Source organism: Pelophylax lessonae, assembly GCF_965119305.1.
Source record: "Pelophylax lessonae genome assembly, chromosome: 7".
NCBI classification, from domain to species: Eukaryota; Metazoa; Chordata; class Amphibia; order Anura; family Ranidae; genus Pelophylax; species Pelophylax lessonae.
This window is the reverse complement of record NC_138774.1, coordinates 74,718,860-74,745,431: the sequence shown is the minus strand read 5'-3', so window position 1 is coordinate 74,745,431 and position 26,572 is coordinate 74,718,860. Positions and strand designations below refer to the sequence as shown.

The window sequence follows — 26,572 nt, the reverse complement described above, 5'->3', positions numbered from 1 at the left end:
CATTTTTACGCGTACAATGTGTGTTTTATATCACAATTTTAATAGCCAATGTGCTTAATAAAATATATGTTTTAATATGTCGATTTGATGTAAACAGGAAGTGAAATCCGGAATTCACATACCGCAATTTATCCAATATTCAAAATAAAATATAAGTTGTAAATGAATAATGCCGGTTGGTAGTGCCAATATACCAATCTGGATACTGTATAGATGATTTGCTACGTTTTTTGTAAGACCAAGTTCTGAAATAATATGATATCCGGATATGACGACTGGTTGCTTATCATATAAAAGGCCGATGTTAACAGGAAGTGATGTCTTTGAAAACGCCGGAACCTACGGCGAAACGCGTTGACGCACTTCTTGTCACGTACGGAGCGGCACGTCACTTCCGGTTTATCGCTTCCTGTCCGTGGAACGCACGCCGAGCGGCGTAACCACGAGGCACTACGTTGTATATGCCTAACTATCTTGTACTTGCTTGGATGCGCAAGCGGACCCTTATTTACAGTGAAAGGCGTACAGAGGAAAATATCCTGGTGTCAAGGCTTATTTGCAATACTGTTGAGGCTCTTAATTATTGGCGCTGTGGTGAGTAGCGAACCAAGAGGGGCACCTTTTCACCTTGGAGCACTTTATTGTATAACCGGCACCGGAGCACCTTACTTTGATCACCTAAGGGATACCAATTTATTTTTTATGGACTTTAGCACGATTTCACAGTTTTTTATAATTATCTATGTATTTTAGCACCAAAAAATATTATCATTTCACAATATTTTATACATAATTTTTTAAAAATTGTTTAACAAAATTTAATATCCTATCTTTTACTTGAGAGTGTCACATGTTTTATTTAGGAGAGATCTAGTGTTATTTATTTTTATACAATTTTAAGGGCTAGCGCTGCTTTAAATTTGTGTTTTATATCATTCCTAAGATTTTCTTAGTGTCGCAGCAGCTGCCCATTTACAATATATTATTATTTTCTTTGCACTGAATTTATACACCATTTGATCACTTGGAGATTTATAATTTAGCTATTTTATTCCATAAGCGCGGGTATAAATTAGTTTCTCACATTATCAGTGCCACCTATCAGTGTCCATCAGTGCCACCTATCAGTGCTACCCATCAGTGCAGCCTCATCAGTGCCACCTCATCAGTGCCCACCAGTGCCATCTCATCAGTGCCCATTAGTGCAGTCTATCAGTGCCCATCAGTGCAGTCTCATCAGCGCACATAAGTGAAGGATAAAAATTACCTGTTTGCAAAATTTTGTAACAAACTATGAAAAACTGCTTTTTTATTTCAAAATTTTCAGTCTGTTTTTGTTTATTTTGCAAAATAATAATAAAATCCAGTGGTGATTAAAGAGGTTGTAAACTCGTTTTAAAATTTTTTTTTTTTTTTACAACCTGCAAGAGAAAGACATAATGAGCTAGTATGCATCGCATACTAGCTCATTATGAAATACTTACCTTAGAACGAGCCCCCGCCGTGCCGCTCTCTTACCTGTATGACGGGCGACATGACATGTCGCCCGTCTTCCGGGATCGCGGCATCCGGCCATCTGATTGGCCGGAGCCGCGGTGACGTCACTCCCGCGCACGCGCGCGGGAGCCGACGGTCACGGCACGGGGCTCTGAAGGAACGGCACGATCAGCCGTTCCTTCAGAGCGCATGCGCCAGTGACGTCACTGGCTCCATTAAAGGTAAATATCTCCTAAACGGTGCAAGTTTAGGAGATATTTACAGTACCTATAGGTAAGCCTTAATATAGGCTTACCTATAGGTACAACTTCCTGAGGAGGGTTTACTTCCTCTTTAAGGCCCCGTTCACATTGCCGCGATCCGACTTAGGGGGGGCGACCTCCGAGGTTGCGGTGCGAGCAGCGCGCCGCGACCTCGGAGCGGCCGCCACGGACTTCATAACATTGAAGTCTATGGCAGTCGCCTCCGGGTCGCCCCAAAGAAGCTCCGGACCCTTTTTCTAAGGCTGCCGGACCTTGAAATTTTCCATTCACAAAGGACTGTAAATGTACGCAAATTTTGAATTGTTGCAGCAGACGCTTGGAGAAGATTCCCAGTCTGCTGTCACAACGGGGATTTTGGGGGGGGGGGGGTTCACGGGGGCTGGTTCATTCATAACATGTTACATGTTACATCCTGAATATGGGTGTAATATGTAACATGTTATGAAAGGTGATTTTATTCTTTAAATACCTCTCCCTTACCCTATTCAAAATGAAAGTTTTGCCTTTAGTTCTAAGGTAAGGAAAAAAATACTGAGATAGTATGAGGAGTTTAGAGTGTATCAAAGTGATCAACTACAGACAGCAGCTGGAAACTAGATATAGTTACTGTACTTTCTATGTAAAAATAGAAACTGGGTATCAGCAGTGCTTGACTCAATTTAAAAAAATATTCATTTGATATACAGATATATATTGTACTGACAAATTAAAAACACCTGAAAGTGTATCTGTATGCTACACTTTTTGTTTTAGTTTTGGATGCAGTGAGGAAGGTTTAGACCTGTCAAGTTTTTATTTTAGTGTTGGTCCCCACTGGGGAGATTCACCCCTCTGTGTGCACTGGTGACCACAGTTACTGAAATAAAAAGTAAGGAGGAAAGTGTGGGGAAATCTAATCGGAACACTTGTTCTGAGGACAACTGCCTAAATGGGGAATTCCCCTAATTTTGGGAGATTTATACAGTACCAACTTCCTGTTAGTAACTGGGAAAGGAAAGGAGGGAAAACGTCCCAAATAGTACACAAAAAGCAAAAAAAAATAATCTGACTGGGATTTTAACCCTTCCCTAGTCTATCTGAAACTAAAAGCAAAACATTTTTGACTATAAATACACTTGAAGGAAATTTTCTAAATATAATAAAAGGTCCAAACATTTAAACTAGGTATGCACTGACTTATTGGCCGCTGAAAATGATCGGCCGAAGATAGGGTTATTTGCGTTTTGCTTAAAGAAAGAAAAACATAGTGCCAATAATGGCATGCTGCATCCTACTTATGTCAATGCAAAATCTCATGCCATTGACGTCAATGCAAAAACACCCACTATTGACTTCAACGCAAGATCACAGTCTGTTGTCTTCAATGCAAAAATGCCCCCTATTGACTTCAATGCAAAATCGCATCCCATTGACTTCAATGCAAAAGAGCCCCCTGTTGACTTCAATGCAAAATCACGTCTTATTCACTTCAGTGCAAAACTGCGTCCCATTGACTTCAGTGCAAAAAAAAACCCTATTGACTTCAATGCAAAGTCACATCCCATTGACTTCAATGCAAAATCGCAGGAACATTAATTACATTTTACTTTTTTTTTTTTTTTTTAAACTGTCCATTTTGGTTTTGGTTTTTGGCCAAGTGCATCCTGAGTTTTCGGTTTCGGTCCAGAATTCTCATTTCAGTACACCACTAATTTAAACCATATCCAAAAAATCCCAACCAGCAAGGAGTGATTGTGTTACTATTTATTTGGATGTTAGCACAGAACCACAGAGCTATACTAACCTTTTCTCCAGAGCTGGATGTCCCGAAGCTTTCGGCTGGCCACTGACATCTTCAGCCCAGCGGCTTTTAGACTTTTCCATTGGAAGTTCAGGTATATTGGCATTGCGGAAAATCTACACTGAGCTATGTGCTGCCCAATTTTCTTTTTGTTCTAGTAAAATTCCACCTCAAGCTGGCTATGCACTAAAAGATATCTTTCGATCAACTCAAAGGCTGAACGAAAAAAAAAGAAATCGTATCATATATTCACTGTAATTTTCCTTTCCTGGCACCAATCCATGGCAGCATACTACCAATGTATGCTGCCATGTTGAAGCCAGGAAAATGGAAAATTGTGTCAAATACGTACAGTCATTTTCCTTACCTGGTGCCAATCCATAGCAGCAAATATGCAGCCAAGTTATTGCCAGGAAAGAAATTTAACAGATTCTTCCATTCACACAAACAGCATCAATGGACAACCCCTGTCAATAGCACCTTTGACAAAAGTCCATTAAGTATTGACTTTTACTGAGCTGGCACCCAATGAATTTATTTCAGTTCCTTTGAATCAGCCAAAATTCTAACAGTGCATTGCCAGCTTCTGCCATAGGATCTTCCTGGTTGATATCCCTGAATCATTGGGTTAATTTAGAGTTGATGTCTTAGGTCTTAAAGAAATCATATACAACCAGATTGTTATTATTACAAATTGGATTCCTAATCAAAGCTTTGCTTTCGATAATCATGTGGTCTTTGAGACCTCTCTGGGAAGTTTAAACATGGATGCTGGAGGTTCAGTATATCCAGTTCCCGACCACTTACGTTATATTTACTGCGGCAGGCTGGCTCGTACAGGCAAAGTGACGTAGGTCTACGTCGCTCGCCTGGGAGGAGCTAGAGGGGCGAGCGCGCGCCGATTGCCGCCTGAAACCCGCAATCGGTTCCCGCAGAGAGAGGACGGTCGGATGTTGTAAACACAGCCGACCATCCTTCTCCCTGAAATTATCACAGAGCTCATGTGATCCTTCTATATAGGATCACATGTCTCTGTGGTTATCTCAGAAGGCACACCCCCCACAGTTAGAATCACTCCCCTAGGGTCACATTTAACCCCTTGATCCCCTATACTGTTAACCCCTTCCCTGCCAGTGTCATTATTACAGTAACAGTGCATATTTTTAGCACTGATTACTGTAGTAATGTCACTGGTCCCCCCAAAAGTGTCAAAAATGTCAGTTAGGGGTCCGATCTGTCCGCTGCAATGTCGCAGTCCCACTAAAAATCACAGATCGCTGCCAGTAAAAAAAAACCAAAAAACTAAAAATGACATAAATCTTTCCCGTAGTAAGTAGATGCGACAACTTTTGCGCAAACCAATCAAAATACGCTTATTGCCATTTTTTTTTACCAAAAATATATAGCAGAAAACAAATTGGCCTAAAATGTAAAATTTTGATTTTTACATTTTTTTTGGGAATGTTATATAGCAGAAAGTGAAAAATATTGTTTTTTTTTTTTTTTCAAAATTGTCCCTCTTTTTTTGTTTATAACGCAAAAAAAAAAAAAATCGCACAGGTGATCAAACACCACCAAAAGAAAGCTCTAGTTGTGGGGAAAAAAACAACATAAATTTCCTTTGGGTACAGCGTTGTAGGACCGCGCAATTGTCTGTTAGAGTAACGCAGCGCCGAATCGCAAAATAGGGCCTGGTCATTAAGGGGTCAAATCCTTCCGGTCTTAAAGTGGATATCCTGCACATCAAGACTTTGAAATCCTGGTGCCAGAGATCCATAAAAAGTAAGGATTGAAGTATCGCACCTGCGTCCCTGTTACTGCAAGTTAAGAATTTTGGCTTCCAGGACTTGAGTGACCCATTTTATGATGAGCACATATATTTCTGCTTGTACAGTATAAAACCAAAACACAGAGCCAAAGCAAAAAATTGGTATTTTTTGCCATGGAAGCTACCCAACTGTTCTTTTGACACATACTTCATACAAAGCTGCAAATGTCTACTTTTTCTTGCTCCAGTTTATATATATTACTTGATATAGTTTATAGTATATAGTCTATATACCACCATTCCTATGCTGCTTTTGTCATGTGCTGATCAGGTGTCACAATCGATATATAACAGACCCTGGAGAACAGTGTACTTGATTATTAAAATCCAAACTTGCTCCAACTTAACCAAATCCGGGATCATGGAAAAATGGAAGAGAAAGTACACATATTAGGCCAGGCTTAAATTTTAATAAACATTTTTCAGTTATCCACTACTATTGGCTTGCTCTCGTTCATCATGGAATTATTTGTTATCCAGATCTGCATAAACTGTTTATATCTTTTCTCATACCAAATACAAATGTTACTGCCAACATATTTTCATACTCAAGTTGATTTAAACAGTAACGCTGAAACCAGACTGGGTATATGTAATAAGGCAGCCATATTGACCACATTTTAAAATCCGATTTGGATCTATTATTGTCAGGCTAAGGAAAGATGAATACTGATTGGTTCTTTAGGTTACTAAACATTAAAAAGTCGGATCAAAGTCGGACTCTGTCGGAGCAGTGTGAACCTGGGCTGAGGCTCAGTTCACACTAGCCCGACTCCAAAGTCCGCGACTTTTAGTGCAAATTTGGAGTCAGACTTTGATGTGACTTTCTACACTCTGCGGCACTGAACTTGTATCAAAGTCAGACCGAAGTAGTGCAGGAACCTTTTATAAAGTCGGACAGACTTGTGTAGTATCAGTTAGGACAGCTCTCATAGGGAAACATTGAATTTCACAAGTCATCCGACTTGGGGTCTCACAAGTTGGATCCTATGTTGCATCAGTGTGAGTTGAGCCTTGACATAAAGTCATATTAAAGTCAGACCAAAGTAGTACAGGAGCCTTTTCTAAAGTTGGAGCGACTTGTGTCGGATCAGTTCAGACCGCTTTCATATAGAAAGATTGAATTTGATGAATCATGCAACTTGGGGTCTCACAAGTCAGATCCCATGTCGCACCAGTATGACCCGGGCCTTAGAGGTGATTTTATTCATATGTATACATTTATCTGTGATCAGAATAAATATAGGTAAACCAAGGAATGTACAAAGGTCAAGGGCACATTTCTTATGGAGGAAATATTTTTTTTTCTTTTCTGTAGCAAGGGCTTTTTTAAAGTAAGAGCGGTTAAAGCTAATTAAACTTTACTTTTTTTTTAATTAAATGTTTCCACAGGTGGTTTATGCCATAAACTATCCATAATGTGCTAAAATGACACCCATATTAGCACAATATGACAAAATTTCCTGTCAAATAAAGCCCTCCTGCTCTGTCAGTACTCCTGCTGGTCCTGGGAGCGTCCATCTTGTCCCAGTCTTCTTTCTGGGTTCCTCTATTTAGTCACTTGAATGGCCAGGGTGCGATGACGTCACTCCTGGGCATGCACATGGGAATCACGCCACAGAGCAATGCTTTAAATGTGTCCTGAGTTGTGCATGCACAGCTCAGTGTACATTACAGAGAACAGGCAGGCCCGTCTTTTACAATGGGCATACCCGGCGGTTGCCCGGGGGCCCCACTTGCCAAGGGGCCCCACACACATGGTGGCAATTACTGTCCCCCAACAGGCCAGAATCCAGATTACTTAGTTTACCTGGTGGTCTAGGGCCCCCCCGTTGTCCGCCGGGCCCCCCGTTGTTGTCCGCCGGTGGGTCGAGTCTGCACTGCACACTGGTTGCTAAGGCCAGCCGATTGGCATCTAGCAACCAGTGACGTTCTGAGAGCAGACCCATGATGCACAGCGGAGGAGGATCCTCCTCGTCGGCTCGTCCTCCTCTCCGCGCCTAGAAGACTGGCTCAACCCACCTCCTCCCTTCATGTGCAGCCATTGTGAAAGGTAAGGCAGCCAGCCCAGCTGCCAGGCTGCTTGATTTTCTTTCTTTTTTTAACTCTCTTCATCGACACAAGAGACAACTACCTGGAGGATATACCTTACTATATATTGGTCCCTGTAATATGTACAGTATATAGTAAGGTATATATCCTCCAGGTAGTAGTTGTACTCTCTTGTAGTATATAGTGTTCCCTGTAATGTGTATATAGTCTATATACACATTACAGGGAACACTATATACTACAAGAGAGTACAACTACTACCTGGAGGATATATACCTTACTATATACATATTACAGGGACCAATATATACTACAAGAGAGTACAACTAGGCTGGAGTATATACCTTACTATATACATATTACAGGGACCAATATATACTACAAGAGAGTACAACTACCTGGAGGATATACCTTACTATATACATATTACAGGGAACACTATATACTACAAGAGGCTCTTGTTTGAGGTACCAATAAAAATAAATATCGCCTTATCGATAATTTGCATTTTTATTCTCGTGGGTGATTGTGTAGGCAGGGGGCCCCAGTGCACTGCATTGCCCAGGGGCCTATAAGGCTCTTAAGATGGTACTGAGAACAGGCAGGGGTCAAGCATTTATGACAAAAAAGACCAATGGGGTCTCTTCTGTAAAAAAAACCCTACCTATCAGCTATTTTTCTATACAGGGCCTTGAATTTTGCTTTAATGTCTATTTTAACCCATGATCAAAAATGTATTATATTGAAACTTACCAGCCCTTACGTGTAGAGGCTGCATTTGTTTTCTTTTTCAAGCTTTTTGCCTTTTATTTTGTACCCGGTGATCCTGCCAGTAACAAAAAGGATTCGATTTTTTTTACTATATTTTCTTAAAATATTAAAGGGAATCTATGGTCACAGCTGAAGGGGAAGAGGGAACAGCCATTTTAGGTATAAATAAAATATATTTTTAATGCAAAATGATATTGGTAATGAAGGAGATGGTTGAAATGAGAACATTAGTTTCCCACCTCTTCATTTGGCAAGATTGCGATCTCGGCCTTTGAAGACGTGTTCAGCCAAACAACTACTGGAAGTAACAAGCCTATGTGAACAACTATTCCACATTTCAATCAAGATTTGACTTCAAAGAAACTTTAGATAGAAAGGTCCCACCCTTTGAAAAACATATACATTGTGTTACAAGTCCTTAGCCAGTTAGAGCAATTGTTTTGAAACAAACACTATGTTACTGTACCTACATGTATGAAAAATAAATACATCTATTTTTCAGTCTGGCTTCAACAGTCAAAATGTTACTGAAAACCCATACGTTTTGGGGGTTCCCCTACACAGCACACACTTTCATTTTCTAGCATCAGCATTGTAATAGCAATACAACCAATAGCTATTTTTGACAATCCAATATAAGCTTACTTCAAAATCTCCTTTTATGTTGCCTGCCGGCCATCTCTTTCCACAACTTTAAGAATTCCCTACTATTTGCAGCTTCTCTCCTTTCCATTTCTAAGGCCTACATATCCCATAGTACCTTGCAGTCTGCAATCAGCGATTACTATACTGACTCCATCTCCTGAAACTCCTCATCTCAGCTCCTCTAACTCAGAAGGCAGGCTCTGTGAAATGTGTGACACAGCAGTGCCTACTCATGGGGCATAATGAATACGTGTCACAGAATTCAAGGAAGTAAATGTGCGGGGATGGATCTTCACTTAGTAAGTTTACAAACTTCAAGATTGTTCAGATTAATAGGAGTAGGCTAGAAATAATTGAAATGAATTGTGGGAATAAATATATGATTTTCCTTTTTCACCATTGATGTGCTTTAACATAATTATTACTAAAGGATAAAAAAAACAAGACCCAGGAAAATAATTGTCTTTTGGGGTTAATTAACATTTTTAAACCCCTGTAAGGCAAGACTGGATACAGCTCACTTGGGGTGGAAGGGGGTATTATTTTACCTTCCTTTGAACTGATAACTCAGTTTGAATTAAGCTGAATGGTAATGGTCACACGTCTTTTTCCCAACCCTCTGTATGTAACTATACACCATTGTTAAATAAACTTTCAGAAGTATACTTGCATGGCCCATCTCAGAATGTGAGGAACTAATTGCTGCTGTGCAAATAAAAAAAAAAAATCGCTAAAAATCTTTTATTCGCTTACCTAGACATGTTGTTTACCTCAAAAAATGTATTCCACATTATGTATTCCTAAAATAAGCCTACAGCCAAACTTGTAGTTAATTTTGGAGTGGCGAGGGTTAGAACCTCTGTCAGGTTTTATTGCTGTCTGTGTCCCAATTGGGGGATTCACTCTCTCTGTTTGTTGATGATTACTGTCACAAGGACAGAAAGTGAAGCAAAATCCAAAATTTCAGTTGTCAACAAAACAAAATAATATTTCAATGAGCACACGTGTTACAATTACAAATCTCAAAAGGGCTACTTCCCTCACTTTTGAGAGATCTTCTCCTACTTTCCATTATGTCTGCAGGGCAGGAAGTAAAAGGAAGTTTTCCAAAAGGGACACGGGTTGCAAAGAAAAAAAACACCTGGCAGGGTTCTAATCATTCCCTAATCTAAAATGATTATATGTTTGGATTTAAGTATGCATTAAAATATATCTAGACTTGGATGGAGTTTTTAGGAGTTAGAAGCCCTGTCATATTTTTATCACTGTTGGTGCCCCTGTTAGGGAAATTCAGTCTCTGTAATTGTCCTGATCACTGATGTCACTCGGAAAGTAAGGATAGGTCCAAAATTTTGATCAGCTACCAGAATAGTAAATGAAAAGAAATCTTCTTCCAATTGGGTCACTTGTTCCTGTGTATTTACCTTACATTGGAAAGATATCCTCTAACTTTCTTTTGAGTCTACGGGACAGAAAGTTAAGGAAAATCCCAGTAAGGAGACTAAGGTGGCAAAAAAAAAAAAAAAAAAGCTGTGTTAAATAAAAAAAATATAGACAGCTGTTTCACCCCCTCTACTCTATACAAAATGGAAAAAAAAAGTTTTAGCTTTAGATATACTTTAAGTAAGATGAATTTATGAATTCATTTCTGAGCACTATGTACTGTATGTACAAAATTCCTCTTTTACACCTACTGACGTCAAACTAAAGGCTCTACCTTTAGTTTTAGTTGAAGGTTTCCAAAGCATTCATGACAAGTCTATGCCAGTGTTTCTCAACCAGGGTTACCTAGGGTTCCTCCAGAGGTTACTAGGGGTTCCTTGAGCAATGGGCAATTTCTGCCTCTCAGATAAGTTCCCCCTGACACCATTGATCTTTTTAGCTATCTGGAAGAAGGTAATTCTTCGCAGTGTCCACAAGTGTAAGGAGCATTCATCCCACTGACCATCACACTAACGTATCATGAGTTGTAATCATATTCATTTTTAGCAGGGGTTCCCTGAGACCTGAAAATTATTTCAAGCTATGTTGAAAAGTTTGAGAAAGGATGGTCTATGCATTTGAGGCTTCACGCAGAAGACTATATGACACAGTGATGATAACCTTCCTTATTTCTAAAAAAGATGGCTGAATTTAACTTATATGTTGTTTGCCTTTAATGCATGAGTCTGTGAGACTAACGGCATCCCTCTTTGTCATCTTGTTTCAGGTTATGACTTTCCATCAGTCTTGCAGTGGTTTGCTGAGCGAGTGGATCGTATCATCCTTCTGTTTGATGCCCATAAGCTGGAGATTTCTGATGAGTTCTCAGAAGCCATTAGAGCCCTCAAGGGCAATGAAGACAAGATCCGTGTTGTTCTCAACAAGGCCGACATGGTGGAAACACAACAACTGATGCGTGTCTATGGTGCACTCATGTGGTCCCTGGGCAAAGTGTTCAATACACCTGAAGTGCTTAGAGTCTTCATAGGCTCCTTCTGGTCTGAACCACTCATGATTTCTGATAACAGACGCCTGTTTGAGTTGGAAGAACAGGATTTATTTCAAGATATCCAGAACCTGCCCAGGAACTCAGCCCTACGCAAGCTCAATGACCTGGTAAAAAGGGCTCGGCTTGTTAGGGTAAGAATTTTATTATTTTTTATACATCAGCCTGCTGAGCTCTTAATACAGCTGACTATACTCATTGCAATCTGTTCATACCCTACTGCTAAGAAAGGAGGTGAAAAGGTTAACTAGCTATCTTTAGCTTTTCACATGCTAAAACAATACCCTGTTTTTTATTAGACTGGTGTGCTACTTCAGGGTCTTTCAAAACTAAATATTCTTGCAAGTATTTTACAGCTCTTGGAAGCTTGGACATAGGAAAATGCATTGTTTTCATATGGGCTGTTGACCCAAGAACGCATTAAAGCATTTTCAACTACCATTGTAGTTTAGAGAAATGTTGCATAAAATGCCCATTCCGAACACTTACAAGAGATCCACAAATATAATTTTTTTTTTAAAAAAGCTGGCGAGGTACCCTTCCCATGTTGGGGGCATGCAGCCTAGTATTTTTTCAGGAGGAAAAGTGGGACAACACGCTCAAAAAACGACATCCCCCCCACTCCGTCACGGTCTGGCCCAACAAGCTGCATAAGAGTCTGGTATGGATTTTGAAGGGAAACCCAGGGTTCCCCTTAAACATTTAAAGGGGAGGCCATACTATTTTGCTTTTTGGTTTTTCTTTTGTATCGAGTTCCCCTTGACGTCTGTACCAGACGCTCATTAACCACTTTAGCCTCGGAGGATTTGGCTGCTCAAAGACCAGGCCCTATTTTTCGATTAGGCACTGCGTGATTTTAACGCACAATTGCTCAATCGTGCAACGCTGTACCCAAATTAAATTGACGTCCTTTTTTTCCCACAAATAGAGCTTTCTTTTGGTGGTATTTGATCACCTGTGCGATTTTTATTTTTTGCGCTTTAAACAAAAAAAGAGCGACAATTTTGAAAAAATAACTATATTTTTCACATTTTTTTATATGAAATTCTCAAAAAAAATGTAAAAAACAAACTTTTTTAACATTTTAGGCCAATTTGTTATCTGCTACATATTTTTGGTAAAAAAAAAATCGCAATAAGCGTATTTTGATGTTATTGCGTTTACTAACTACGGGAAAGATTTATGTAATTTTTATTGTTTTTTTTAAACTAGTAATGGCGGGGATCTGCGTTTTTTTTTTTTGCGACATTGCGGCGGGCAGATCGGACCCCTGACTAACATTTTTGACACTTTTGGGGGTACCAATGACATTACTACAGTAAGCAGTGCTATAAATATGCACTGTTACTGTAAAAATGACACTGGCAGGGAAGGGGTTAACTTTATTGGTGATCGAGGGGTTAAGTGTGTCCCTAGGGGGCGTGATTCTAACTGTCCGGGGGCGTGGCTAGTGAAGTAACCACAGAGACATGCGATCCTATATAGCAGGATCGCATAGCCTCTGTGCTTATTTCAGAGAGAATGACAGACGGCTGTGTTTACATCAGCCGTCTGTCTTTCTCCCTCTCCTGCGGGAGATCGCGAGCCGCCGGTCACACGCGCTGACTCCCCAGGGAACGAGCGACGTGCGCACGCTCCCCCTATAGGCTCGTGGGCGAGCAAAGTAGGTCTATGTCTCTTTGCCTGTAAGCAGCAGGGCGCCGCAGTAAATCTACGTGAAGCGGTCGTAAAGTGGTTAAAGATAATGGTGGCCTAGTATGTATCTTTAGGGAAACCCTTTCAACATTTTTTTTGCATAGGGTCCCGCATTAAAATCTATACCAGACCCTCCTCTAGGATAAGGTCTGGTATAGATAAAGGTAATCACTGTCTGTCTGATTACAAATAGAACAAAGGGACTGGGAACTGTACTTACAATTCAAACTGCATTTTTTCACTATGTAAATGCCAGTTTTGTCGTAGTAGGTTGTATACATCGTACAGATGTGCCCTTTCACAAGCATGCTAAAAGCATCCCCCAAGCGTGTTATTTAAAATAATTTTGCATTTGTAAGGTTTTGCTTTACTGAATATTAAATTGCTGCTCCTTACTAAATGAAATGTTTTTGTTTGCTTTGGTTCTGCAGGGTAATTCCTAGTCCCCAATGCCACTTGTTTGGCAATCCCTTGCCTATTAGACTACAAAATGGACATTAATGTCATCTAAGATTCAGCTCCCTTTAATTTTAATGGGGTTTTTATTCGGCATCTGAATTTTGGTAAACTTCAGCAAATATACCTGAACTGTACCCAGGTACATTTTGTCTCAGAGCTGCTCTTTACCAAAAATTATTCATCAAACTCTCATAAATAACAATTAAATGATTATATTTATCTGAGTGATAGAGTTAAAACAATAGAATTTACTCTGTTCAAGTTCAGTTTTGTAGGTACTGTGGGGTGGGTCTTCAGACATCGGTCTATTTGGCTGATGGGTGAAACAAGTTCTTTTAAAAGTGAGTCTAGGGGAACTCCCTCTTATTGAGCCATTAAGCTAGACAGCTGCTGTTATACATATCTTGTTATCACACATGTTTTATCTAAGTAACATAGGCACATGTTTAAAAAGGGAAGTGGATATATAGACCTCTCACTGTGAAAAGACCGATATCCATAAACACACAGCATGGGCTCAGTTAGCAAGGTTACATAATCACAGGGCAGGGAGCCATAAAAAGGATGTACATGGCTCTTTTAGATCCATTTGGGAGCTGTCTAAAGGGAAAGGGGGTAACATTCGTAGATTAGAAGGCTTGTTCAAAAGGTGTAGTACAGCTAAGCTTCAAATATATGATTTCAAGAGACCTGCCTGTATTTAAATATAGATTAAAAATGATCCCTATAGGTGTGTAAGACAGATCTTGTATTATAACTGATATTTTGTCAGTTTTTTAATTTAATGGTAACTAACCAATCTCAAAATATACCACCAACTCAGGAAGCAAAGGGGCATATTTACAAAGCATTGAATGTGTCTTCCACCAAACATTTACTAGCGGTGAATCAATCGCTATATTAAAGAAAACATGCTCCTGGCAGATTGACCTGCAGTGAAAATCTGGTGAATGTCAGATCTGATTCACTGCTTTATAGATTTGCTCCTGTAGCTAAACGTTCAAGATTAAAACTTCGATAACAGTGCTGCGCCACTTAAATCAATGTGAATAGTAAATACAAATTATAATATGTTCAACCGTGCACATCATTGATGCAATTAATTAATAAATGATTAGTAAATGGTGTATTAAACATATTATGTGACCAACAACATTAGTCCATTGCAACTGTCTGAGAAAAATGTGCAAAATAGCAAGAAATGTGCAAAATCTGAAAAGTGCAAGTGCTCTCGTAAACAATCCAATGATTGTACTCTCCTTCACCAGAAACGGGTGGCTGCTCACCTCATGTTCTGACCCCTGTTTCACCAGCGGGTTAGAACTAGCAATTCCCCTCTGGAGATAAAAGGCAATCCTGGTATTGATAGGTTAGTATAGGTAAGGGTAACGCCGATCCATGCAGTCCTTCTGTGCACCCTGGATCCCTCTTGGTATAGATATGGGGAAATTAGAGCAAAGATACTAGTGCTCTCTGTTTAAAAGTTTATTTCCATAAAAGATAAATCACACTTACATACAAGGCACATCAAGCTGTGTGGGCTGAACACGCAGGAAATCTTAAGGCAAATGACAGCAAAGTGATGTTGGATAATAGGCTCCGCCCCCTATACGCGTTACGTTACACATTGACTTCCTCAGTAGGGGTGATTTATATATTTACATTTTGTTATTAAACTTTCAAGACTAGCCTAACCTTGCCTAAAACATTTCATAACAAAAAAGTTATAGAGTAGCATCTTGTTGTGCTGTGTTAAGTTGGCCATACAATGGCAAATGCTAATGTTGTCTGGCTCCTGGAGAATTTGCTGAAATGCGCTCAGTGTATGGCCCTGTTAGCTGCCTCCGGCCTGATATCCTTCAACTGAAAAAATCAAAGGAGTCAGGTGAAAAATTGTTGACCGGACTGGGATTGCATCCAATCAGATGCAGCTGCTATTTGGTTATTTTGACAGCCGGTGGGGATGGTTGTCAAAATACAAAAGCCGCAGCAGGAGATTTGTCTATTCATGCTGCAGGCGGAATGAAAGAGAACTATTAGGAGTGGTTTATGCTTGTGGTTGGGTGTGGTAAAAACATGCAGTTGAGCTGTAGTTTTACAGCCCGCAACTACCCTCCCTTTAGAGTGGTTGAACAAGCTGAAGGTTTTTTACCTTTATGCATTCTATGCATGAAGGTAAAAACCCTTCTGTGTGCTGCTCCCCCCACAGCCCCCCTAATACTCGCCTGAGCTCCCTGTCGATCCAGCGATGTGCACCAGAGCCTTAGCTTTCCCGGGACTCCCTCTCCTCTTTGGGTGAGCCATTGGCGTGAGGAGAGAGTGGGGGGCTGGGCCGAGCCATGGCTCTGTGTGTCTTATGGATGCATAGAGCAGTGCTTGAGAGCGAGCACACCATTGCCCCCTTAGCAAGCGGATTGCTATTGGGAGCACCGGCCAAGGGAGAGGGGCCAGGAGGGCTGGTAGGGAACCTAAGAAGAAGAGGATCGGGGCTGCTCTGTGCAAAACCTCAAATGTGTGACTGGTTGAACACAAAAATCTGATTAATGTATTGGCTGCAATAAATCTACTATTAATCCTGTAATTAAATGGGTTTCCTGCTCCGATTCTCTGGGAAATAAAGCCCTGGATACATTTATACAGATCTTTTGAGGGCAGCCATAATGCTGATGCAGCCCACGATTAAATTGAGTTTGACACCCCTGGTCTTTGGCCTGCTTTAGGGCCAGCATACACATTACAATCTGACTGCACAAACTTTCTACAATCAACTTTAGATTTACCAGAACTATTTAGCCTTTCTAAACTATTCAGTCAATCTGTATCCAATCAGGCAAGCCCTTGCACTACATAGTTGTTGGTAGATCTAACAAAGATTGTACAATCAGATTCTAACATGTATGATGAGTTTTAGACTTTTATTTTTTGCGCTGTAAACAAAAAAAGAGCGACAATTTTGAAAAAATAACAATATTTTTCACATTTTTTTTATATGAAATTCTCAAAAAAAAAAATGTAAAAATCGAAATTGTTTAACATTTTAGGCCAATTTGTTTTCTGCTACATATTTTTGTAAAAGAAATCGCAATAAGCGTATTTTAATTGGTTCGCGCAAAAGTTATTGCGTTTACTAACTACTGTAAAGATTTATGTAATTTTTATTGTTTTTTCTTAACTAGTAATGGCGGCGATATGCAATTTTTTTTTGCAGGACTGCGACATTGCGGCGGACAGATAGGACCCCTATCTGACATTTTTGACACTTTTGGGGGTGCCAGTGACATTACTACAGTAATTAGTGCTATAAATATGCACTGTTACTGTAAAAATGACACTGGCAGGGAAGGGGTTAACTTTACTGGTAATCAAGGGGTTAAGTGTGTCCCTAGGGGCGTGATTCTAACTGTCAGGGGGCGTGGCTTGTGAAGTAATCACAGAGACATGCGATCCTATACAGCAGGATCACATAGCCTCTGTGATCACTTCAGGGAGAATGACAGATGGCTGTGTTTACATCAGCCGTCTGTCTTTCTCCCTCTGCTGCGGGAGATTGTGAGTGAACAGCGGCCATCAGAGCCGCCAGCCACAAGCGCTGGCTCCCCAGGGAACGAGTGGGGGTGGGAGTGCGCCGCCGGCGGCGCGCTCTCGCTCCTACAGCCTCCTGAGCGAGCGGCGTAGTACTACGTCACTTTGCCCAGGAGCGGCTGCCTGCCGCAGTAAAACTGCAGCGGGCGGTCGTTATGTGGTTAAAAAAAAGAAATTTGCTGTGCGCCGCAAAAGTGTTGGGGTTTGGCTTGAAGAAAAAGTGGCAACCCTTTTAGACCCCATCCTCTGTCCACCATTATGAAATAGCTTTTTTTGTGTGAAATTATCTTTTTAAGTGGTTATGGGTTTTTTTTTCTATTGCATGGGTGTTGCTTGAGAAATGGATTCTGTTTTAGCAGAGAGACTGCATCAGATATATTATACTCCATTTTCTAGACTATGCTACTAATTTTTGTGATTGCACCTGAACACATAGAAAAGTATGTCTGCCTGTTAGTGAGGTACAAGAAAGGTAAAGACCTTGGCAGCGACACTGAACATGGAAGAACAGGCCTGTTCTGACACCAGAAGATTCTGCTTCTCGTTCTGGTATCTGGCAGACAGACTGGGAAAATGGTGTGTGACCCAAAGCCAGCACATTCCTGTCAGTTTACTCACAGAAAGAGAGAGTTTGAGTGGGGGAGAGAGGAAAGAACAGCGTGTGAGAGAGAACAAAAGCTGTAGTGTAAGAGAAAACATTACTGAGAGGAAACCAATGGGATGGTCACAAGAATTAAAAAGACCTGACACCTGTCAATCATGGTCTCTGCAAAGCCCAGCTCAGCCCCTCACATTCCCCCTCATTGTGACATTGTTTCCTGCTATCCCACATGTCCATGATTCTTTTTGTACTCGACAGAGTTCTTCTTTAACCTATTTTGCTTTAGTCAGACTTTCCTAAATTTACCATCACACACTACAGTAAAACCTTGGATTGAGAATCACTTGGTTTGAGAGCGATTTGCAAGAAAGCTCAATTTTTTCCTAAACTTTGACTTGATATACAAGTAGCGTCATGTCACAACAGAGTATAAAATAGAAGAGAGGCACCTCTAAGTGTAGCAATATGGTTACATTTAATGAAGGTACAACATTTGGTTGATAAATAAAAGAGGCACATCTAAGTATGCAGGCAACCGGGGAAAAGCTGTCCACATAGACCATCCTCCGCACCGCCATCAACGTCATCCCTTCCACACTGCGTAGTCTTCCGGGTAATGACTGCAGACTGACTAGGATGAGAGTTGGCAGTCCGGAGGATGATCTCTGTGGAGAGCTTTACCCCGGATGCCTGCATACTTAAGTCCCGTACACACGATAAGAAAATCTGTAGGGAAAATTCGTCCGACCACCGATCTGTCGATTTTCGAATTGTTAGTATGGTGCTTTCGTCAGCCGACTCCGACTTTTCGGCTGACAAAATCCTGATGGCTATATAATATTTGTCGTCCGTCAAAACAACGTCCGATTTTCGTCTCAAAATCTTAAGAGCAAGACTAGGCATGCTCAGAGACGAAAGAACACATACAAAGCAATCCAACACATTAAATCACTTCTGAAGTAGAATTCTGTCGTACGGGAAAATTCGTATGAAAATAACCTCTTCACTTTCCACATCAGATTAGCATGCCACAAAAAACGGACGACAGATCGTTCGATAATCTGATTGTGTGTACGGGGCTTTAGATGTGCCTGTTTTATTCATCAACCATGTGAGTTGCTTAATGTTGAACCTTCATTAAATATATATAACACAAATTTAGCTGTGCTTAGTTACAAACCAATCATATACGAATAAGCTGCCAGCACAAATATACAGGAATACTAGGATAAAAAATACAAATAATACTAAGAAGTGCAGCGCTGCACTTCTTTGTATTTTTGTAACCATATTGCTACACTTAGGCCCTTTTCACACAGACGGACCATTCATTGCCTTCCAATGATCTGTTTAGCAGTCTCTTACTACACTCATTTACTGGCTCTCTACACATATGGGCTGCTGGTCTGTACTTGCCATACTCTCTTCCCACCAGTGTCTCCTGATCTGCAATCACCAGTGACTTCAAATCTCCCCTCATCATTAACTCCTGATCCACCTTCTACATTGACTCCTAATTTCCGCTTAACAGTAAAGCTGACATTACTACAGTAATCAGTGCTAAAAATATGTATGCACTGTTACTGTGCTAATGATACTGGCAGGGAAGGAGTTAACACCAGGGGGCGATAAAAGGGTTAAGTGTGTCCCTGGGGGAAGCTTCCTAACTGTGTGGAGGATGGACTCACAAGATGAACACAGAGATCCGTGTTCTTAAATAGCAGGAACACAAGATCACTGTATTCATCTCTGACAGAACAGCGGTCTGCCTTGTTTATATTGGCAGACCTCCCTTCTGTCTCTGTGGAGAGCGATCGCGGCAGCCCGCTGATTGGCTCTCCCTCTGGTACACCATTTTGGACAATAGAACCGATCTACTGCGGCCAGTTGGTAAGTGGTTAATGTGGAGAAATGTAAAGTAATGCACTTGGGGCTTAAAACATAAACGCAAACTATATCAATAAGGTGCATAAAAGATCCAAACAGCCCGAGGGCTCAGAGACTCCTTCACACACTAGCAGCGCTGTGGTCCATGAGTGAACATGAATCAATACATAATCTCAATCAATGAATGAAAGGAAAGTCCAGACATGCAGTCCCAAAAGGAAGTTTGCTGAAATAGGTGTATCCTTGCAGAGAGCCCAAAAAGACCTTCACCACACCGCTGTGTGCACCCTTATGTGGGAACACTTACCAGATCAAATCTGCATATGTGCCAAACAAATCAGCCAGTGGGATTGCCTTACTCTCCTTCAACCTCCGTATTAAGTTTCAAAGGGACCGCCGCCAGATAGCAGATGGAAACATCTCACCAGCATATGGACCGTTTGCATAGGGAATAGTAATAAAGCAACATAGCGTAATCCAGTACAAAATATGTACGCCTTTATTCCCAAACAATCACCCTTCAACAGTTGCACTTACAAATAACAAGAAATCATATCAACATGACAGCATGTGAGCAGACAGTCCTACCGCTATCGCCCGTCCTGTGCGCCTGCAGCCCGGTACCTGGCTACGAGCCTCGAGGGATCAGCGCGTGACGAGGGCTTCTTGCGTGATTACGTGACCACGCCCTGACGCGTTTCGTCAGCAAGTGACTTCTACCGAGGGCGTGGTCACCATATGCTGGTGAGATGTCCCTTTGAAACTTAATACGGAGGTTGAAGGAGAGTAAGGCGATCCCACTGGCTGATTTGTTTGGCACATATGCAGATTTGATCTGGTAAGTGTTCCCACATAAGGGTGCACACAGCGGTGTGGTGAAGGTCTTTTTGGGCTCTCTGCAAGGATACACCTATTTCAGCAAACTTCCTTTTGGGACTGCATGTCTGGACTTTCCTTTCATTCATTGATTGAGATTATGTATTGATTCATGTTCACTCATGGACCACAGCGCTGCTAGTGTGTGAAGGAGTCTCTGAGCCCTCGGGCTATTTGGATCTTTTATGCACCTTATTGATGTTTATCCACTATTATAGCAGCAGCTTTATTTTATTTTATTTTATTTATTTGAACTTTAGGACCTTTGAGCGCCGGGTGAGCAAAGTCATATTGTTGGTTCTTGAGTTTCATTGTTTGCTCCCTTTGTATAAACGCAAACTACTCACTAGGGGGAGAATCTCTTGGGGAATCAATGATGGAGAAAGATTTGGGGGTCCTACTGGAAGACAGACTGAGCAATAGCATGCAATGTAAAGCTGTAGCTACCAAAGTCAGCAGAATATTACCATGCATAAAAAGGATATACTCCAGAGATAAATCTATAATCCTGCCACTTTATAAAACTTTGGTCCAGCCACATCTAGAGTGTTCTATCCAGTTCTGGTCACCAGTCCTCAGAAGGAATGTGCTGGAGCGGGAGAAAGTCCAAAAAAGGGCAGCGAAACTGATAAGGGGATTGGAAGACTTCAATTACGTGGAGCGATTACAAGCACTAAATTTATTTTCGCTGGAGAAAAGACGCTTGAGAGGGGACATGATAGCGATTTACAAATAACTCAATGGTGATCTCAACATAGGAAAAAAGCTAACATAAAACAAGAGATAATTGCGCTAGGACATATGCATAATGTGACAATAATATGAATCGCAAAGTCCAAAGAAGGAAAGAAAAAAGAGCAGCTGACACCATGTCCTCTTGGTGAAGGTTAATCGTATAAATCAAATAAAAATGGCCGCGCTCATAAAAAATAAATAGTTCCAAATGATCCCCCAGTGAAATGAAATCCAGTATATGTGAAGATTATGCTGTCGGTATATCCACCACCAGGAAGGTATAAAGCATGCAGCCTCTTACCAAACGGTTTAAAAAAAACAGCATTCAGGAGAAGATGAGCCAAATGAAAGGTACATCTACCAGACCAGCAAGCGAGTGGAATCCAACCGGACAGCATATATATCAATTGCTTTTGATGTAAAGCCCAATGAAATGGCCCCAGCGAATATATTGTTCCTCGTTATAAATGAAAAGTGACAGAAATATCATTGCGCAAACATCCCTTAAAAGCTTTATTATAACATTCATAGAAGTCTGCACACAGGGTACTCACATAAAATCCAAGAATAAAAGGCATAAAAGTATAGTGGTGTAAGTTAGTTTTCATCCCAAAACATGGCCGACCTCCAGTAGCATGCCAGTATCATGTGGTTAGGCTCCTCTCTTGGACGTGCATCTTAAAGAACACAATATTCAGGGATATGGGAAATGATTATCGTCACTGACACACACACACACACCTACACAGGTTGAACTGGATAGACTATTGTTTTTATTCAACCTTAACTACTATGTAAGGGCTCTTTCACACGGGCGGTCCGATCAGATCCGCCTGTCAGTTTTTTAGGCGGATCTGATCGGATCCTCCATGCAGCTCTATGGGGCAGCGGGTGTCAGCGGAGGTCACCTCCGCTGACACCCGCTGCCATCCGCATCCGATCCTGTGCTGAAATCTGGACGGATGGAAACCCTATTTTTCCATCCATTCAGTAATCGGAGCGGATCTGATTAGAGCGGACAAGCGATCCGCTCTCCTCCGATCCCCCATAGAGGGCAGCGGGTGCTGAGACACCTCCCTCTTCGCTCTGCATGCGGAGACGGAGCTGTCATCCGCCCGGCTCATCGGGGATCGCGGATCGATCCCCGCTGAGCAACACGGATCCGCCTGCGGAGGCGGACCGTGTGAAAGAAGCCTAACTATGATTCCTTCATGCACACATTTGTGGTGGATGGAGAATCCTCCCGCTGAGTAATTGTATTCTGACAGCCGGGAGACTTCACCTCCATCAGAATATACCGATCAGGACTGCAGGCTATAGCCATTTTTGAAACAAGGAGGTTGTACAATTGGTAGATTGACTTCTGTGCAACCAATAGTGTCCATACATTGATCGAAATTCATCCAGTCCCTGCTGAACCAGCCGAATTACAAGCCATGTACAGTATCTCACAAAAATGAGTACACCCCTTACATTTTTGTAAATATTTTATTATATCTTTTAATGTGACAACTCTAAGTCCCGGTTCACACTACCGCGACTTGTCAGGTGACTAGTCAGCCTGACAAGTCGCGGTCCATTCTGTGCTACAGGAACCGTTCTTATAGGAGCGACTCAAGTCGCTCCGACTTAGAAAATAGTACCTGTACTACTTCGGGGCGTCATCGGAGCGACTTGCATTGACTTCCATTATGTGAAGTCCGTGCAAGTCGCGCCGAAGTCGCGGTGCACGCGACTTCACAGGTCGCCCCCGAAGTCGGATCGCCGTAGTGTGAAACGACACTGAAGGAATTACACTTTGCTACAATTTAAAGTAGTGAATGTACAGCTTGTATAACAGCGTAAGCTTGCTATTTTTTCCCTTCAAAATAACTCAACACACAGCCATTAATGTCTAAACTTCTGGCAACAAAAGTGAGTACAACCTTAACTGAAAATGTCCAAATTGGGCCCAAAGTGTCAATATTTTGTGTGCCCACCGTTATTTTACAGCACTGCCTTAACCCTCTTGGACATGGAGTTCACCAGAGCTTCATAGGTTGCCACTGGAGTCTCCACTCCTCCATTATAACATCAGCTGGTGGTTAGAGACCTTGCGCTCCTCCACCTTCCATTTGAGGATGCCCCACAGATGCTCAATAGGGTTTAGGTATGGAGACATGCTTGGCCAGTCCATCACCTTTACCCTTAGCTTCTTTAGCAAGGCAGTGGTCATCTTGGAGGTGTGTTTGGGGTTGTTATCATGTTGGAATTCTGCCCTGCAGCCCAGTCTTAGAAGGGAGGGGATCATGCTCTGCTTCAGCATGTCACATTACATGATGACATTCATTGTTCCCTCAATGAACTGTAGCTCCACAGTGTCGGCAGCACTCATGCAGCTCCAGACCATGACACACCCACCATCATGCTTGACTGTAGGCAAGACACACTTGTCTTTGTGCTCCTCACCTGGTTGCTGCCACGCACGCTTGACATCATCTGAACCAAATATGTTTATTTTGGTCTCAACAAACCACAAGACATGGTTCCAGTAACCCATGTCCTTAGTCTGCTTGTCTTTAGCAAACTGTTTTCAGGCTTTCTTGTGCATCATCTTTAGAAGAGGCTTCCTTCTGGCATGACAGCCATGCAGACCAATTTGATGCAGTGTGAGGCGTATGGTCTGAGCACTAGCAGGCTGACCCCCCACCCCTTCAACCTCTACAGCAATGCTGGCAACACTCATACGTCTATATCCTAACCTCTCCAAATGACTCTGAGCACATGCACTTAACTTCTTTGGTCAACCATGGCGAGGCCTGTTCTGAGTGGAACCTGTCCTGTTAAACTACTGTATGGTCTTGACCACCCAGCTGCAGCTCAGTTTCAGGGTCTTGGCAATCTTCTTATAGCCTAGGTCATCTTTATGTAGAGCAACAACTTTTTTTTTCACATCCTCAGAGAGTTTTTTGCCATGAGGTGCCATGTTGAACTTCCAGTGACCAGTATGAGAGAGTGAGAGCGATAACACCTAATTTAACACACCTGCTCCCCATTCACACCTAAGACCTTGTAACACTAATGAGTCACATAGAGGCAAAATGTATAATTGGGCCCAATTTGGAAATTTTCACTTAGGGGTGTACACTTTTGTTGCCAGCGGTTTAGACATTATTGGCTGTGTGTTGAGTTATTTTGAGGGGACAGCAAATTTACACTGTTATGCAAGCTGTACACTCACTACTTTACATTGTAGCAAAGTGTAATATCTTCAGTGTTGTCACATTAAAAGCTCTAATAAAATATTTACAAAAATGTGAGGGGTGTACTCACTTTTGTAAGATACTGTATGTTCAGCTTAAAGCTGGCCATGCACTATAAGTGAATTTCAATTTGTTCCTGATTAAGCACACCCAACATCCCTCAAAATGAAAAATAGAAGGCGTCAGATGGGAAACTGTCAGCTGATTACTGCTTGCATCCAATCAGATACAGTCATTGGGTATTTTGACAGCTGGTGGGGCTCACTGTCAAAACACAATAGCCGCAAAGGGAGATACTGCCACCTGTGTTATGTAGCATGGATAGAGGAATATGTTACATTTTTTCCCGTTATACTGTATGTGTATGGCAAGCTTAACTTCTGGTCTCCTACCACCAGTGCCTATTGATCTCCCTTCATCAGTGACTCCTAATCTCCTTTCATCAGGGACTTCTAATCTTTTCATACCAATGCAGTCTGATTTTTTTTTTTCTCACACCACTTTCATTGTTCCTCATTTGTGACTTCTGATCTACCCTTGAGTGATTTCTCACCTCTCCTGACTCATGACTCCTGATCTCCCTTCACCAGTGACTGCTGATCTCCCCTCACCGGTGACTCCTGATCTTCTTTCATCAGTGACTTCTGATTTCCCCTTTACCAGCTGCCTCTGATGATCTTCCTTCACCTGTGACTCCTGATCTACCGTCAACAGTAATTTTAGTCTTCCTTCATCTGTTATTCCTGATCTTCTCTCTCTAGAAACTTATAATCTCCTGTGATCAGTGATTCCTGATCTCCCCTCACCAGTGACTCCTGATCTCCCTTCATCAGTGATTCCTGATCTTCCCTCACCAGTGACTTCTGATCTCCCTTCTCCATGACTCCTGATCTCCCCTCACCAGTGAGTGCTGAACTCCCCTCACCAGTGTCTCCTGATCTCCCTTCACCAGTGATTCCTGATCTCCCCTCACCAGTGACTTCTGATCTCCCTTCACCATGACTCCTGATCTCCCCTCACCAGTGAGTGCTGAACTCCCCTCACCAGTGTCTCCTGATCTCCCTTCACCAGCGACTTCTTTTCTCCCCTTTAATAGCTGCCTCTGAGCTTCCTTCACCAGTGACTCTTGATCTACTGTCACCAGTAATTTTGGTCTTCCCTCATCTGTGATTCCTGATCTTTTTTCTCTAGAAATGTATAATCTCCCCTAAACAGTGACTCCTGATCTGCTTTCATCAGCAACTTCTGATTTCCCCTCACCAGCTGCTGCTGATCTTCCTTCACCAGTGACTCCTGATCTACCATCACCAGTAATTCTGGTCTTCCCTCATCTGTGATTCCTGATCTTCTCTCTCTAGTAATTTATAATCCCCCCTGATCAGCGACTCCTGATCTTCCCTCATCTGTGACTTCTGAACTTCTCTCTCTTATGACTCCTGTTCTCTCCTACCCAGTTCTTCACCTATCCTTTTTGGGAGACTCCTCATGTCTTCATCAGCGACTTCTGATCTCCCCTCTCTAGTAACTACTAGTCTCTTACCAGTGACTTCCAATCTTTTCATACCAGTGATTCATAATCTTCCCTCATCTATGATTTATGATATTCCCTTTACCAATGATTCATAACCTCTCCTGACCAGTGACTCGTGATCTCATGATTGCTCCTCACCAATGACTCCTGCTCTACCATTGCCAGTGACTTCTACTATCACTAGTCACTCCTGGCCTTCCCTCATCTGGGATTCCTGATCTTCTCTCTCTAGTGACTCTCTTCTTTCCAGTGGTTCCTGATCTCCCCTGACCAGTGACTACTGATCTCCATTCACCAGCGAATTCTGATCTTTCTTCATCTATGAACCTGTGGCAGCAGCTAAAATGGCTGCGTTTGACAAAATGGCTCATGTTGGAAAGCCCCTAGAGACTTCAGCATCTGCATATAACTAGGTCACCAACCCCCCTCCCTTCTCTTGTTTCTTGCAGACAGTGTGTAACGACAGTTTGTATCATGATAAGTCAGATAGATAAGGGATCCTACCCATATATTATTATTATTATTATTGGTATACAGGATTTATATAGCGCCAACAGTTTACGCAGCGCTTTACAATATAAAAAGGGAGACCTAACAGTTACAATACAAAAAATACAAGAGGATTAAGTAGGCACTGCTC

The 26,572-nt window shown here is 41.7% G+C and overlaps 1 protein-coding gene across 1 annotated transcript in view; it reads left to right on the top strand.

The window, feature by feature from the left end:
• EHD2 (EH domain containing 2) overlaps positions 1–26,572 on the top strand; it is a 91,378-nt gene that overhangs the window by 33,833 nt on the left and 30,973 nt on the right. The window contains exon 3 of the mRNA XM_082263386.1: positions 11,046–11,458. Coding sequence (XP_082119512.1) covers positions 11,046–11,458 — 413 coding nt within the window. The remainder of the gene's footprint in view (positions 1–11,045; positions 11,459–26,572) is intronic.